General features: G+C 39.4%; 1 protein-coding gene across 1 annotated transcript in view; it reads left to right on the top strand.

Moving 5' to 3' along the window:
* The first annotated feature begins 524 nt into the window (after positions 1–524).
* Positions 525–15,628, top strand: part of KMO (kynurenine 3-monooxygenase) — a 35,126-nt gene continuing 20,022 nt past the window's right edge. Inside the window, exons 1-4 of the mRNA XM_070956741.1 lie at positions 525–586; positions 6,648–6,717; positions 9,871–9,968; positions 13,510–13,599. Of these exons, the coding sequence (XP_070812842.1) occupies positions 533–586; positions 6,648–6,717; positions 9,871–9,968; positions 13,510–13,599 (312 nt within the window). The 5' untranslated portion in view covers positions 525–532. The remainder of the gene's footprint in view (positions 587–6,647; positions 6,718–9,870; positions 9,969–13,509; positions 13,600–15,628) is intronic.

The raw sequence follows: 15,628 nt of genomic DNA, 5'->3' as shown, positions 1-15,628 counted from the left end.
ATTTGAATGCTTGGCAGCTGGCATGTATTTATGACAGTTGCAATGTCTCAGGGTCATGTGATCAACGCTTGTGATCTTCTGACAAGCAAAGTCAATGGGGAAGCCACTTCATAACTGTGCTACTAACTTAATAATTGCAGTCAGTCACATGACAACTGTGGCAAGAAAGGTCATAGAATGTCCTTTCTATGTCACTTAACTGTCTTGCTTAGCAACAGAAATTTTGAGTTCAATTGTGGTTGTAATTTGAGGATTACCTGTATAGGTAACAGATACCCATCTTCAGATTCAATTATTTTGTCTTGGAGGCAGTGGGGAAGGGGTGATCTTTAGTCTTATTATTCTACTGTTGAAAGTTATATTAGAGAATGAACAACCTGAGAAGACCTGATGTCAAAATGTAATCTGCTTCTGCAAAATCTGGTTGGTCATTGAACTGAATGGACCCTCCTCTTTCTCCTCCCTTGCAAACATTTAATGCAAGAAGAGGGTACAGAATCTTCTGACTAGTCAAAGGAGAGACATTCAAACCATGGATTCTTCTAATACACAGAGGAAAAAAGTAGCTATAATTGGGGGAGGATTGGTAAGATCTTTTAAAATATAAAAATATAACAAAATTATGGTCACTGAGCAGAACTGCAAACCAAATTTTAACCATCATTGCTAGGTGTTGAATAGTGGCTATTTATTGTATTTGAATGAAACAGGAAACCTAACAAGGTTTGTCTGTCTGACAGAAAACGTTTCAACCTTTAAAAATCTGTTTAAGATGAAAATAGTTGCACATTCTGTGATGATAAAGGATTGCTTTCATGTCTTCTTATCTATGTATACTCACAAGTATGTCATAATTCGTTTTCACTTTATCATATGGATTTCTCAATGGCTTTTGAAATGTATTTGTAGGAATTCTGGACCTGTTTGTTTCCAGTAGCTTTCCCCTATAAATTGTAGCTACTGAAGTTCTGTTGGTATTTTGTAGCACCATTTTAATTTTTAATTGGCACCAGTCTGCAGAAATCAGGAAGCTACCATAAGATGTCCCATGTCTGCTGAGTATGGGATGGTGTGAATTTGTGTGTGGGAGAGAGAAAGAGAGAGTGAGAAAGTGTGGGGTGGGAGAGGGTGGGGATAATATTACTTACTTTGTATAAAAATGAATTGGGAAGAAATTTATTTATTTTTTTTAATTTGATTTATATGCCGCCCTTCTCCGGAGACTCAGGGCGGCTTACAATGCATTACAATTTGATTCTGTGTAGGACTTAGCTTCTTTTTTTTTTTTTTGAAAAAGTTTTTATTTTATTTTATAATCAAACAAATATACAATATAAGCAATCATTCAATCTATCATCAACCTTCAACCCCCCCTCACCCCCGACTTCCCAGAACAAAAACAGGGCATAGACTTCAACAAACATTCGCTAACATATGCTAACTTACTGCAAGATTTAAAACTCCCTGGACCCCTTAACTCCCCTTCTAAAAAGTCATCAACCTCCCCTTTCATTAACTCTAAGGATTCTAAAAACATTAACAAACATTGATCATTCAAACCCTAAAAACTCTCTCAGTATATCTGTAAAATATTCTTAATTAATTTACTTAAACATTTTACTCTCCCTCCACTTTTCTCAAAATTCAGATATTTTAGAAAATCTTATAACAAAAAGTAAACCTTAATTAGTCAATAATTGAATTTCTGCATTTTCCCCTCAATCTTCCTTCCTCCCTCTATCATTTAAATTTTAAAACATAATCATTTTAATTAGCCATTAATACATAAAAATCTTATAACAAAAAGTCTTCCTCCCTCCAACTTTTAAATCTTAAAACATAATCCTTTTAATTAGTCATTAAAACATCAACTGCAAAAACCAAAAAAGTTTAATCTTCCATTCTTGCTTTCTTTTTATATTTTTTCCAAACTTTCTTCATCCCTCCTAGTTCTGTTTTGAGGAGGTTTTTAATTTTAATTTGAGGTTGATGTATCTGTAAAAATTGTCCCCTTTTGGAAAGTGTTTCCTCTGATTTAGAGCCACCATATCGCCTCTCCTTGCTTATATAGTCAGTCACTTCATTCCTTGTTCTGTAAAACCAAAAATTATCATCAGTTCGCAAAGAAAAATTCAGTTGTTTCTTTTCAGTTAGTTGTGTGAAAGCCGCTGGCAAATCTCCTTTTTCCTCCAAAACCTCGCAAGGCTGGTCATTTTCTACTTTTTTCCTCTCCAAATCATCACAAAGAGCAGGAAGTAAGCTTGAAAATTCTTGAGAACCAGCCGATTCCACCTTCTCTGCTTTAATCAAAATGTCTCCTGCATTGTCATTGTGCTCTGTATTTGCTTTTGTGTCCTCCAACAATTCTTTTAATTTCCATTCGAAGATTGCTATTTGGTTAATCATAGCTACAGTATGATTGTTCATGGCTTCCTTTACAAATTCTGTAAATTCATTAATTGAATTGTATCTCTGTGAATCACTCGACTGTGTCATTTCTGACACCACTGGAGAACTTCCAGCACTTTCAAAAACTCCTTTCTTGGAAGCCATCTTTATGACTTTAAAGTCATAAAGTCATAAAGTCACAGCCATAAAGTCTCTTGAACAGCTTTCAGCAATTTGTTTGTAAATCCCCAAGCAAAATGATCTTTTCTCCAAGCAGCTCTTTAAAATCAAATCCAGCAACTTAAAGCCAGTCTCTGAGCACAAATCTGTCCTTTCCTTTCTAACTTTTACTTTTAGACTCGCAACAAAGACGCCATCTTCACCTCCAGCTCAGAAAATTCAAATAGAAACATTATATCCCCGGAGTTAAGCATTATACTTGCAAAAGCTTGTTCTCCTGCTTCCGTTCAGCCTGCTTTTTGGATTCAATCAATCTTCTTTTTGACAACAGAGTTGGACGCGACGCCTAGCTCTGTTAATACAGAGTCGCATCGGATCTGGAGCTTCAGTGGGCTGACCGGGGGGGGGCTCTCACCCTCCAAGCCCCTGGAGTTATTCCAGGGGCTTCCGGGGAGCTCTACCCTCACCCACCAGCTCTCCTCCCCTTCTTCTCCCGAAGGAGAGGTTTTTGAGCCATCTGACAGCTGATTAGCGCTGTCAGAACGGCTCCAACGGAATCACGATGCCGGCGGTCTAAAAAGACCGTCCGCGGCGCCAACGGAGCCAAACCCTGTGTAGGACTTACAGGGCCGGATTCTCCTATAGGCTAACTAGGCTTCAGCCTAGGGCCTCAAGATCAAGAGGGGCCTACACAGTGGTGGGATTCTGGGGGTTCTAGGGGGTTCGGCCGAACCCTTTGTTAAATTGCTGGCTCACCTGCCCCTCGCCTCCCACCCGCGCGGCTCCAGCCTACCGTAGCCAGGGGTAGGCAATTGTGACTCTTTTACAACCTGTGGACTTCAACTTCCAGAATTCCTGAGGCAGCTTGGCTGTCTTAGGAATTCTGGGAGTTGAAGGCCACAGGTTGTAAAAGAGCCACAATTGCCCACCCCTTCCCTAGCCTGAGTTCCGCTGCCTGGGATCCACGTGGGCTGCCACGTGGTTCCCACCGGCTCCGGACGCAAGAGAGCAGGATGGAGAAAGCAGCTTCCACGCCTTCACTCACCCTCACTCTCTGCTCTGTTGGATCGCCAGCCGTTCGCTTACCCCGCCCACTCCCCATCTATTGCTGCCTCCGATGGCTAGAGGAAAAAAAAAACTTCAAATTCTTGCCGCGGGACTTCAAAGGGCCGCCCTAGAGCCAGTGGTGCAGCCAAACCCTTTGTTAAATTGCTGGCTTGCCCCGCCCCTCCGCACCACTGTTTATTGCCAATAAATAGTGGTGGGCGAGGGGTGGGGGAGCCAGCAATTTAACAAAGGGTTCGGTGTTTTTTTTGTAATTTTATTGGCCCACGGAGCTTCACCATAGGCTAATTGGCCTCCCGGCTCTCAGCTGATTTGTCTCAGCTGTTTTGCTCAGGGCTCTTCTGCTTCCTTGCAAAGAGTGCTGATTTTTTTTCCCCTAGCTATGCTGAGAAACGAAACTGAAACTGTTTTGCTGTTGCTGCAAGGTTGGAAAATTAGGCAGGCAGAATTCTTTTCTTTTTCCTCACCAAAAAAGGTAGGTGCAAACAATGGGAAATTTAGGGGAAAAGAGGAGAGTTCAGGATTTTAAAACACAAAAGAAAAAAAGCTCTATTTAACTAGGAAATTGTAATAATTGAGATACTATTAATTGTATATTTCTGAAAGCAGAAATGGTTAAGTTGTGGTTTGGAGGAATATATGGGGGAAATTATTTGGTTTATTATTATTGGTAAAGATAATTAATTGATTTGTAAGAAATTGGATTGCATGGAAATAATTGGAATATTCATGTTCATATTGATTAATATACAAAAAAGGTAGTTATGTAACTAATTGATTTATATTAAAATGTTGAATTTATATTAAACAACTAATATTACATAATTAACCAATGTGAGGATGGATATAAAAATAGATGACAATGGGAAGGGGTATAATATAGAATAGAAGGGAAAAATTGAATTTGATTAAGACTAGAGATGAGGATGAAGGGTAATATTGGTTTTTTACAAAAATAGATGAGGAATAAATATGGCAAAAAGGAAATATAGAAATTGTAAATTTAATTGAAATGACTAAACACTGTTTAAATTTGTGAACCGGCCAAATACTCTGTTCAAAGAAAATACATTGTATGTTTCTTTGTGTGTTTCTAATTATTGTTATTTATTCATATTTGTTCTCTTTTATTCTTTAAAGTTTAACAATTCATTCTTTATCTTAATATCTTTATATTTGTTTGGGGTTGGCTTTCTTCCCTTTCATCTTTTTTATTGTACAGCAATCTTTCTCCTCAAACCTACCATCTCTCTCTTTTCTTTCCTTCTTACTTTCTCTTCCTCCCCCTCTTCTTCTCCTCCCTACTTCCTTTTCCTTTCTCCTTCTCCTCCTCTCTTCCTCCCTCTCTTACCCTCCCTCCTACTCTTAATTTCCCTTCCCTTCCTTCATCCCTCTTTATTGATGTATCCTTTTATGCATATGGACTACTCAGAGGGCTGAAAAAGTTATTTCTGACTGGTCCTCGCACTTTTGACCAGTCCTCGAACTTATGACTGTCCTCACATTTTACGTTTTTCACCCTATCTTGTCACCATGGTGAAGAGAAGCAGTTGTGAAATGAGTGACATGGTTGTTAAGAAAGCTGCACGGGCATAAATGTGAGGATAGTCATAAGTGTGAGGACCGGTCAAAAGTGCAAGGCCCAGTCAGAAATGACTTTTTTCAGCCCTCTGGGTAGTCCTTTTGTGCATATGGACTACTCAGAGGGCTGAAAAAGTTATTTTTGACTGGTCCTCGCACTTTTGACCAGTCCTCGAACTTACGACTGTCCTCACATTTTACGTTTTTGCCCTATCTTATCACCATGGTGAAGAGAAGCAGTTGTGAAATGAGTGACATGGTTGTTAAGAAAGCTGCACGGGCATAAATGTGAGGATGGTCATAAGTGTGAGGACCGGTCAAAAGTGCGAGGCCCAGTCAGAAATGACTTTTTTCAGCCCTCTGAAAAAAGTCTATGCACATAGCCACACCCACCCGGTCACATGACGAGCTACCTACACCTACACAGTCACGTGACCAGCTAGCCATGCCCACCCAGTCACATGATTGCCAAGCCACGCCCACAGAACCTGTTGTTAAAAAAATTGAATCCCACCACTGGGCCTACATTCCCTACATTCAAATTGTTAGCAAAATTAAAATTACACTTTCACTATAGGTGAAAGGGCCTCATAAGTGGAATAGCCTAGGGCCTCTTTTCATCTAAATCCGTCCCTGAGGACTTAGCTTCTTGAAACTTTCTGAGAAATTTGTTATTAAGGACAAGTGACTACAGTAACAGATGCCTGTTTTATTGTTAAAAAATATAAAGCCTCCCCTGTGTCTAAAGAAATAAGGATAAAATAATATGGAAATTAGAATATGGTCCATAAAAGACATTTGTCTTTTCCTTAAAAGTTTCTAACTGTGATACTGTGATGTGAATGGCAGCAAGTCAGTAGAGCTAATTTCTCCTAATTGGGAAGGTTCTGTGCAAAAAAACAAAACAAAAAAAACACCTGTTAAAAGTTGGTAAAATTTGTGGTTTTGAGCAAGTTAAAAAAGAAAGCAATTCTAGAGACAAATATGCCTCAAAAACAGAATTGAGAGTGATTGTGTGATAAATAAATAAACGTAAAATAAAACATGACATAAAAATTAAAATATAACAAGACAAAAACATATTTTCCAACTTGTTTTGACTGTTATAAGAAGCAATGATTAAATAGTTTCCTTATTCTCTGCATTTCATGACTTTTTATGAAAGGAACTTCTTTATGTGGATAGAAACAATGAAGTGGCAATCTTCACATTTCTAGCAGAGGAAAGTCCCTCAGCATTTACATTTTGTCAACATCTTGTCGAGCCTGATTCACATGAATATATCATTTTGGGGGATTTGGTTGACTTGATTCTCCCCTACAGAAAAGGCTTCAGATGCAGTATGCATTTTAAAACCATGTAGCATTCTCTCAAATCCTTTTCAGCATATTTTCGTTTTTGGCTGAAAAAACACTGTAATGCTTCTGTTACAGGTGGGTTCTCTAAATGCTTCTTTCTTTGCAAGAAGGGGATTCCAAGTAGAAATGTATGAAGCAAGATCAGGTATGATCTGTTATTTGATAATATATGAACATTTTAGATGATAAACCTACGTACAGTCAGGTCCAGAAATATTGGGACATCGACACAATTCTAACATCTTTGGCGCTATACACCACCACAATGGAGTTGGAATGAAACAATCACAATGTGCGTTAACTGCAGACTGTCAGCTTTAATTTGAGGGTATGTACATCCAACTCAGGTGAACGGTGTAGGACTTACAGCAGTTTGCATATGTGCCTCCCACTTGTTAAGGGACCAAAGGTAATGGGACAGAATAATTGTGGATCTGTTGCTGTCAACTCTCAAGATGAGATCCAAAGAGCTGTCACTATCAGTGAAGCAAGCCATCATTAGGCTGAAGAAACAAAACAAACCCAAATTGTGTATAGAGCCAAAGATGTTAGAATTGTGTCGATGTCCCAATATTTCTGGCCCTGGCTGTATATAGAAGCCTGCAAATCTTACTGCAATGCTGTTTTTGAAATTTCTCATTCTTTCAGAAGTGGAGATTTTATAGTATTAAATCACCAGGAGACTTCGATAATTAGAATAATTTACAATAATACTTTAAGTGATGGTTTAGTTTTTTCAGATCAAATACAGCATATCTGTTATCCTTATATTTGCAAGTTGGAGCAATAGGACCTGCTTCTAAACTTCACATCAATGAATTTATACCAACATTTATTGATCAAAATTGCAGAATCAGTAAAAAATTTGTAGAATCTTTTGCCCCAAGTGTGATTTTAAAAACAGAAGAAAAATCTGTATGTTCAATCATTTTACCTGTGAATACAATATTCAGGATGGAGAAGTAGGGTGACAAATATTACACTGTGGAGAAATACAGCATTGATGATTCCTTGATAAGACCAAGGAAATGGTGTTATCCAAAGCCAAAGTATAAGCATGGAATGTTAATAAACTCACATATGAGAAGATAAAATCATATAAATAGCCAGTTGTCTTGTTAGAATCAGGGTTTACAAGAGCCTAGATGGGAAGTCCATCAGCCATTGTCAGGTTTTTCTTTTCAAAAAGTGGGAATTCTATCCCTTTAGTTCTCCAAGCCTTCCAAGCAATTCAAACAATGTAACATTTCTGAGATCAGTTTTCAGAGTGTTATCCTATGTGCCCAATTCAGCCCTCAACTTAGAAGACTTAGAGGATTTGTCTACCTGGAGGTAAGAATTTGGCTCATTAAAAGCTATTATTGGCTGAAATTTATAGCCACAACCTGGTGTGTGTGTGTGTGTGTGTGTGGCTACATTTATGCTTGCTTACTGTTGATCAAGCTGGATAAAAGATCAAACTAGCTCCATTCCTTACATTGCTGAGGATTCAATACTGTTTAAAAAACTATTCCGCTCAAATAATAACAACAACAAAAGTGCAAGGGAAGACTCAGAGGAAAAGACATACAGGCAGACCCTTCTGCAGTTCTGTGGCCAGTTGTTTTCCTCTGGCTGGTGTCAGGCACAAGAAGGAGGTCAGAAAATCCTATGGAATCAATAGTGTTTGTTTGGCGGGGGGAGGGGGGGTGGCAGCCAGATTGAATCTTCGTGTTTGAAAAGCAATCCATTGTCCATCAACATCCAAAAAGGGAGGGCAAGAGAGTCAGAATGATGTAAACAAAATTGCAATGAAACCCCTCACCATCCCATTGTGTAAAGCCATTCCCCCAGGAGCAGAAAATTGCTATGAGGTTGAAAGTCTGTATAGATTCTCAATCATCCAGGTCATGGTTGTCCCAAAGGTGCTTTTTCAGGAGGAATTGGACTTTCTTGTTTTTTCTTTAAAGATATTTCACATCTCATCCAAGAAGCTTCTTCAGCTCTGACTGAATAGTGGGGAATGCAAGGATTTATATTCCTTGCAGACAGCTGGTCATTTGCATCCTTTTTGAGGGTCATTGAAGCACTTGGATGTTTTGGGATGAACATCCTTCGAATGGTGTGGGAGTATGAACAGATATCCAGAAAAATTGCAGACTACAGAAACTAGGAGACTACTCAGGTGACCCTGAAGACACAAATAAATCTCCAAGTGCTTCAACGACCCTCAGAAAGGATGCAAATGACCAGCTGTCTGCAAGGAATATAAATCCCTCCATTCCCTACCATCCAGTCAGAGCTGAGGAAGCTTCTTGGATGAGAAGCGAAATATCTTCAAAGAAAAAACAAGAAAGTCCAGTTCCTCCTGAAAAGCACCTTTGGAATTGCTATGAAGTTGATTTCATTATACATGTTTTCAGTCATATAGAGACTGACACTGCCCCCCCCAAAGGATATCCATCATGAGGTACAACAGAGACTTACCCTGAGATTAAATGGACAGCCAATAAATTTTATAAATTTGTTCTGTCCCCAACCCCACGCACACACACCAACAGAAGTTCAGGAGTTAAAGACCAAACCAGCTGGCAAAATCCTTTTCCTTATGATAACGGAACTTGGCAACAACCTAGTGGCTGCCTGCCAAGAATTTATTATTTACAAAGAGGAGAGATAACTTCTTCCCACTTCTGATACATCAAAGGAAAGCAGCTCAATAATTACAATCAAGTCCAGAGATAATCCCGTCTTAAAGCAAAAGTTCGACAAAGCAGAATGGCGTGGAAGCTTTCAGCTTTGTTCGTTACAAGGTTTGACTGGCCACCACGCTCCCTTTTATATCCTGTGGGGTGTGGTCCAGTGACTCAGCCTAATCTCGGACACGCCCTTTCTTCTGTTGCGCGCGCTTATCTCTGCGACGCTGGCGTGGGTCCAGCCAAGACTTATTACCCTCATCACTGTCCATCTGTGGCTGTGTGGACGTGCTTGGCCCCAGCCCTATCTCTTGCTCTTCGGCGGACACCGAAGGCATTGCCAGAGAGGAGGGTCCTGGAGAGGGAGGCCTTACCAACTCCTCTCCTTCACTCTCGGAGTCCTCTCCTGCCGATGACACAGGCTCAGGTAACGGAGCCACAACAAAATTATAAATAAACATGTCATTCGTATTCTTCTGCTATCCTTAATGGGAAAAATTGTACAGTTCTACCCTGGCACAAGTCAATATTTGGAAAATGAGTAATACGGAATTATGAACATTTTTGATACTAGCAATTATATCTCAATGCACACAATAAACGTCTGCTTCATTTCTTTTCAGATATCCGTAGTTCAAGTGTAACTCGTGGCAGGAGCATTAATTTGGCCTTATCTCACAGGGGACGGGAAGCTCTCAAGGCAGTTGGAATGGAAGATCAGGTGACCTTAAAGAGAAAGAGCTAACATTCTCTGTGGGAGGTGGATCATTATAGGACTATTTGTTAATTTATTAATAACATTTCTAGGGCAGAGTATTAAGGATTCTGTCCACCATAATCAGTGGTGGGTTGCTCCCAGTTCACCCTGGTTCGGGTGAACTGGAAGTGGTGCTGGCGGGAGGCTCCGCCCACCCACCCAGACGTCATCAAAAACAGTCTGCGCATGGGCAGAAGCAAAGCGAGCACGTGCGCCCGCATGCTACCAATAGCAAACCAGTAGCGCCGGGATTTGAATCCCACTACTGACCATAATGTAAACATTTACAAATAATATATAATTATATCTTTTACCCCTTGTTGTCTTGGCAATAGAGCGTGCATATCTCCATCAAACTCATCTTCCTTACTCTCTACAGAACAATAAATCATGCTGCTAGCTATTGTGTTTGACCTTACAGGGATTAAATCGTTAACTTTTTAGGTTGGTCTTGCTTGATGAAAGTCCACTACTTTCATTTTATGGGCTTACATTACTCCTTGGCTGCCAATAATTCATAGTGGAATATGTTATGGATGATGTAGAGTTTAGATAATGATATGTAATGGACCAGTAGAGATCCATGTTCAAGAGACCAAACAAAGTCTTCCAGAACCTTCCAGTGAAATAGACCATATAATGAAGGAGCCTGGTGGTGCAGTGGACTAAACTACTGTTAAAGTAGTATTTAGCTGCCAGCTGCCTGCAATTACTGTGAGTTCAATTCTCAGCAGGCTCAAGGTTCAGCCTTCCATCCTTCCGAGGTAGGTAAAATGAGGACCCAGTTTGTGGGGGCAATAAGATGACTTTGTATAAAATAGAACACCGCTTGGGGGGGCCAAAAGCCCTACTAAGCAGGTATATACAAAAGTATGACGGCTATTGCTTAAAAACATTGTAAGCCGCCCTGAGTCTCTGGAGAAGGGCGGCATATAAATCAAACTAATAAATAAATAAATAAATAAATAAATAAATAAATAAATAAATAAATAAATAAATAAATACAAGATTTCAATCAAAATAGAGCTGGAAGGATCCTTGGAGCAGCCCTCTGCTCAAGCAGGAGACCTTATATCAGGGGTGTCAAACTCATGGCTCGTGAGCCAGATTCGGCAGTGGGGCCACCCTGGAAATAGTGAAGGACTGGCCCACAGTGCCTCTGCCAGCAAAAACAGAGCTCAGGGCTCTGTTTTCAGCTGTGATGGCCTCCTGCAGCCCTCTGCCAGTGAAAACGGAGCCCGGGGAGGTCGAGCGCAGCCCTCCCAAGCTCCGTTTCGCTGGCAGAGGCACCGTGGGTTGGTCCTTCGCTGTTTCCAAGAGCTTCGATGAGAGCTAGCCACTCCCACCCTGGCCACTCCCACCCTGGCTCCCCGAGGTCAAACACAACCCTGTTGCGGCCCTCAATGAAATCAAGTTTGACAGCCCTGCCTTATACCATTTCAGTCAAGTGACTGTCAGTGTCTTCTTAAAAACCTCCAGTGATCAAGCACCCACAACTTCTGAAGGCAAACTGTTCCACTGGTTAATTGTCCTCACTGTTAGGAAGTTTCTCCTTAATTTCAGATTGCTTCTCTCCTTGATTAGTTTCCATCCACTGTTTATGGTCCAGCCCTCTGGTGCTTTGAAAAATAAATTGACCCCTCCTCTTTGTGGCAGCCTCTCAAATATTGGAATATTGCTATCATGTCTCCCCTAGTTCTTCTTTTCTCAAGACTAGCCAAACCCAAATCCTGCAACCATTCTTCATGTTTTAGTCTCCAGGCTTTTAATCATCTTAGTTGCTCTTCTTTGAACTTTTTCCAAAGTTTCAACATCTTTTTTGTAATGGATGCAGTATTCCAGGTGTGGTCTTACTAAGGCTTTATAAAGCAGTACTAATACTTCACGTGGTTTTGATTCTATGCCTCTGTTTATACAACCAAGGATTGCATTAACTTTTTTGGCTGCTGCCGCACACTGCTGACTCATGTTTAAGTGATCCTCCACTAGGACTCCAAGGTCCCTGTCACAGTTACTGTTTTTGAGCCAGGTTTTGCCTAATCTGTTCTTGTATCTTTGGTTTTTTCGTACCCAGGTGTTGCTTTTCTCCACATTAAATTTCATTTTGTTGGATAGGGCCCATTGTTCAAGTCTGTCAAGATCTTTTTGGATTCTGAGCTTGTCGTCTGGGGTCTACTTGAATCTTTCCGAGCTGCTCCAGGATGACTTGACATGTGTAGAAAGCTCCTGTGGTGTCTTGCTTGAAGAGGCATCTGTGCTGGTAGAGAAGGTGCTTGGCAACATCCACATCTAGGGAAGCAGTGAATTCTCAGCAACCTTTACAGCCCAATGCTCCATGAGCTGTGCCAGTTGCAAAAAAATGGAAGAAATGGAAGAAAGAACTGAAATGCTGGGAGAAAGTATTAATTTTTGTCTATGAGAACAGAAGAATTTAAGAGGGGTTCCATCTCCCTTTTGGATGCTTTAATTATCAGGCAGGAGAAAAGTACAAATGTACACAATACACAACAAAGAATTAACAGGGGTAGAATATGGCCAGTGATCATTGTGCAGGAAGTTTTGAATTGTTAATCTTTAGATAGATCGATTATTAATTAATTAATTAATTAATTAATTATGAAATTTATTTGTTGCCCATCTCGTGTCCAATGACTCTGGATGGATTATCAATAATAAGAAGGAAAGGAAGATATGTTGCAAGTCACTACAGATAGAACATATAGAATGTCAAATAATATGGTTGGAAGAGACCTTGGAAGTCTTTTAGTCCAACTCCCTGCTCAAGCAGACCCTATAACTTTCCATATAAATGGCTGTCCAGTCTATTCTTGAAAACCTTCAGCGATGGAGCATCCACAGCTTCTGAAGGCAAGTCATTTCAATGATTAATTGTTCTCACTGTCAGAAAATTTCTCCTTTGTTATAGACTGGATTTCTCTTTACTAATCTTTCACCCATCACTTCTTATCCTGATCTCAGATGCATTGGAGAATAGACTGATCCATTCTTCTCTGTGATAGCTAGGTTACAAACCTTCTTAGGCAAGTGGGCACACTTGAGCTTGAGAGTATGATACAGTCTCTGATAAGGAGCAATCAGTGGTGGGTTGCCCCCGGTTCGGACTTGTTCTATAGAACTGGTAGTAAAACCGGAGGGAGGCTCCACCCACCAATCCTGACATCATCAGAATGCTTCTGCGCATGCACAGAAGAGCGTGCGCACGGCCCCGTTGTGAACCGGTAGTAAAGGTAAGTAGAACTCACCCCTGGGAGTAATGTTTGCCTTTTATAAAAGGACTGCCATAACATTTCAAGATTCTAAAAAGCAATCCACTAGTTAAAACTAAAATAATTTGCTTCCAACCAAAGAATATTCGGAGACAGCTGATTTAAACTTCCTTGGTCTGGTTATGTTCCCCCCCCCCGCCCCAAAATGTAACAAGGTTTTTGAAAATTCAAAAATTGCATGCAGTATTAAAATAATTTTTTTTTCAATTAAATTTCAGATTGTTTCTAAAGGCATCCCCATGAAAGGAAGGAGAATTCACACTCGCTCAGGGAAAAAATATACCATTTTTTATGGAATAAAGAACCAGGTATGTTAAATCAGTCAAAACATGTTAAAGCTAAAGCATTTAACTTTTGTGTTTTATTTTTGCATATTTGTGCATGATGTGACTAATGAAAAATCGGCTACTATTATGAACAGTGGCACTACTGTCTATTTCCTGGAAGTATGAGGACACAAATGGCCACTTTCAATATTGCGCCCATCTTTAGCATTGCTCTCAGGGAAAGCTGGGATCAGCAGGAGTGCATGGCACACAGTAGATTCCCTTTTGCTATATTGTTTTGTCTAGAAGAGGATAGAAAGATATACCTGTGGACTAGTTATCTAATCTAGCCTATAACAATAATCTCTGCTCTTATATATGTATTCTCATTCTCTCTCTCCCTTCTTCTAAAATGTGACAGCATATTGGAAGAATGGAGTGAAATTTGGGGAAATGACTTTAAAATAAGAGTTTTTTTTAAAAAAAAATCATAGGGTGTCTATACAGACATTGATGAATAAATGTTATTGGATTAGAAATGAAAATCAAAATGTTGCCTCAGCAGATGAGGCCCATATTCAATGCAATTCATACAAATAATTTATACTGTACAGTAATTTCAGGTAAGCTCTGCTAGAAATTCAACAGCAATTCTAAAATATTGCAGCCTTGATTTGGTAACCTTCAAAATGGGCTCTTCCAATTCTTTTCTACTTTCAACAAACAGAGTGATATCGGCTGCCTTGCCACTTAAATTGTATTTTGGACAGCTATTTTGATTCCACCCTTTTTCAGTCTCTGCCATACTTCTTGACATAGATATTTTAACTTCCTCTTCTTCTGTAACTGTATATAATTCTGTAAATACTTTCCTGTTTAGTGAATGATGTACTTTCTTTTGTACCTCACTTTCTAGAGAAATCAGTTCCTAAATATTTTCCTTCTGTGCCAACACTTCTGTCATTTTACAATTTCATTTGTAAAGGGGTTCAGTTTAATGTTCATCTGCTTCTATCAAATTAGTCAGAGTATTTCTATTTTAGTGGCAACTTTATATATATTTATATATAATTTATATGCCACCCTGTCTTGCTCTCCAAGACGATTCTAGATGGCTTACAGTATACCCTGGATGGATTACAATTATACAATATTATGATGTATCTGACCTTAAACACTTATCTTTCTTAAGTTTTTTTTTTTAAATTCTATTTGTTGGTATTCTTGATTGAGATATCTTACCTTGCTGTTTCTTGCTTGTCACTGACATTTATTGGTTCTTCTTAATATTCAAAGCTCTTATCCTTTGTTGTCTGTCATGAAAGTTTGTTTTGAAAGTCACTTGGATATTTTCTTCTTTGAAATTTTGGAAATGTTTTTTGTTTTCGGAATGTCTTTTATCTCATCCCCCACTTCATCAGGTTTTGTTTCACATGAATTAAGCATGTCATTTATATTCCTTTCTTGCTGGCACAATTACTCTCTTCAATTTAATCCATATATTTGATAGTGAAAATTCACTATCTGTAACAGTCTGTAACTGGAAATATTTCTGAGGGCTGGCATGCACTTGTCCATTTTCTGTGTCCCGTGCTGTAGATCTGCATCTGGTAATGCCTGTGTATAGAGTCTGTGCTTATATTGCATGAAGCAATGCTTAGGAATAATCAAAGCTTTCCCCCACAACCTATCTCCTGCATAATTGTAGCTGCCCATTCCAATTTCTCCTCTAATTCTAGCTTCTTTCCTTTTTCAAATATTTATATTCTATTTACCCATTAATTTTCCAGATGATGTGTTAAGCATTTCCTGCAATTTGCCATAGAATTCCTAAATACCTTTCACCTTTGCATTTATAATAGTTCATTATGCTATTACATTTTATTACATTAATGGTTGCTGGGTATCCACTAATTCTAATAGATATCATTTCTGTCCTGCATTGAGTTAACTAAGCATATATAGCAGAGTTGCCCAACCTTTCCGGGCTGGCTTTGCAAACTGGGAGGGAGTGGAAGGGGATGCTTCCACGTGAGCACACATGCTCACCACTCATGCAAATGGAGTGCAC

Source organism: Pituophis catenifer, unplaced genomic scaffold (genome assembly GCF_029215685.1).
Source record: "Pituophis catenifer annectens isolate HBS135680 unplaced genomic scaffold, rPitCat1.0.hap2 SCAF_1, whole genome shotgun sequence".
Taxonomy (NCBI): Eukaryota; Metazoa; Chordata; class Lepidosauria; order Squamata; family Colubridae; genus Pituophis; species Pituophis catenifer.
Note: the sequence above shows the minus strand (reverse complement) of the source record. Positions and strands in the feature narration are given on the sequence as shown.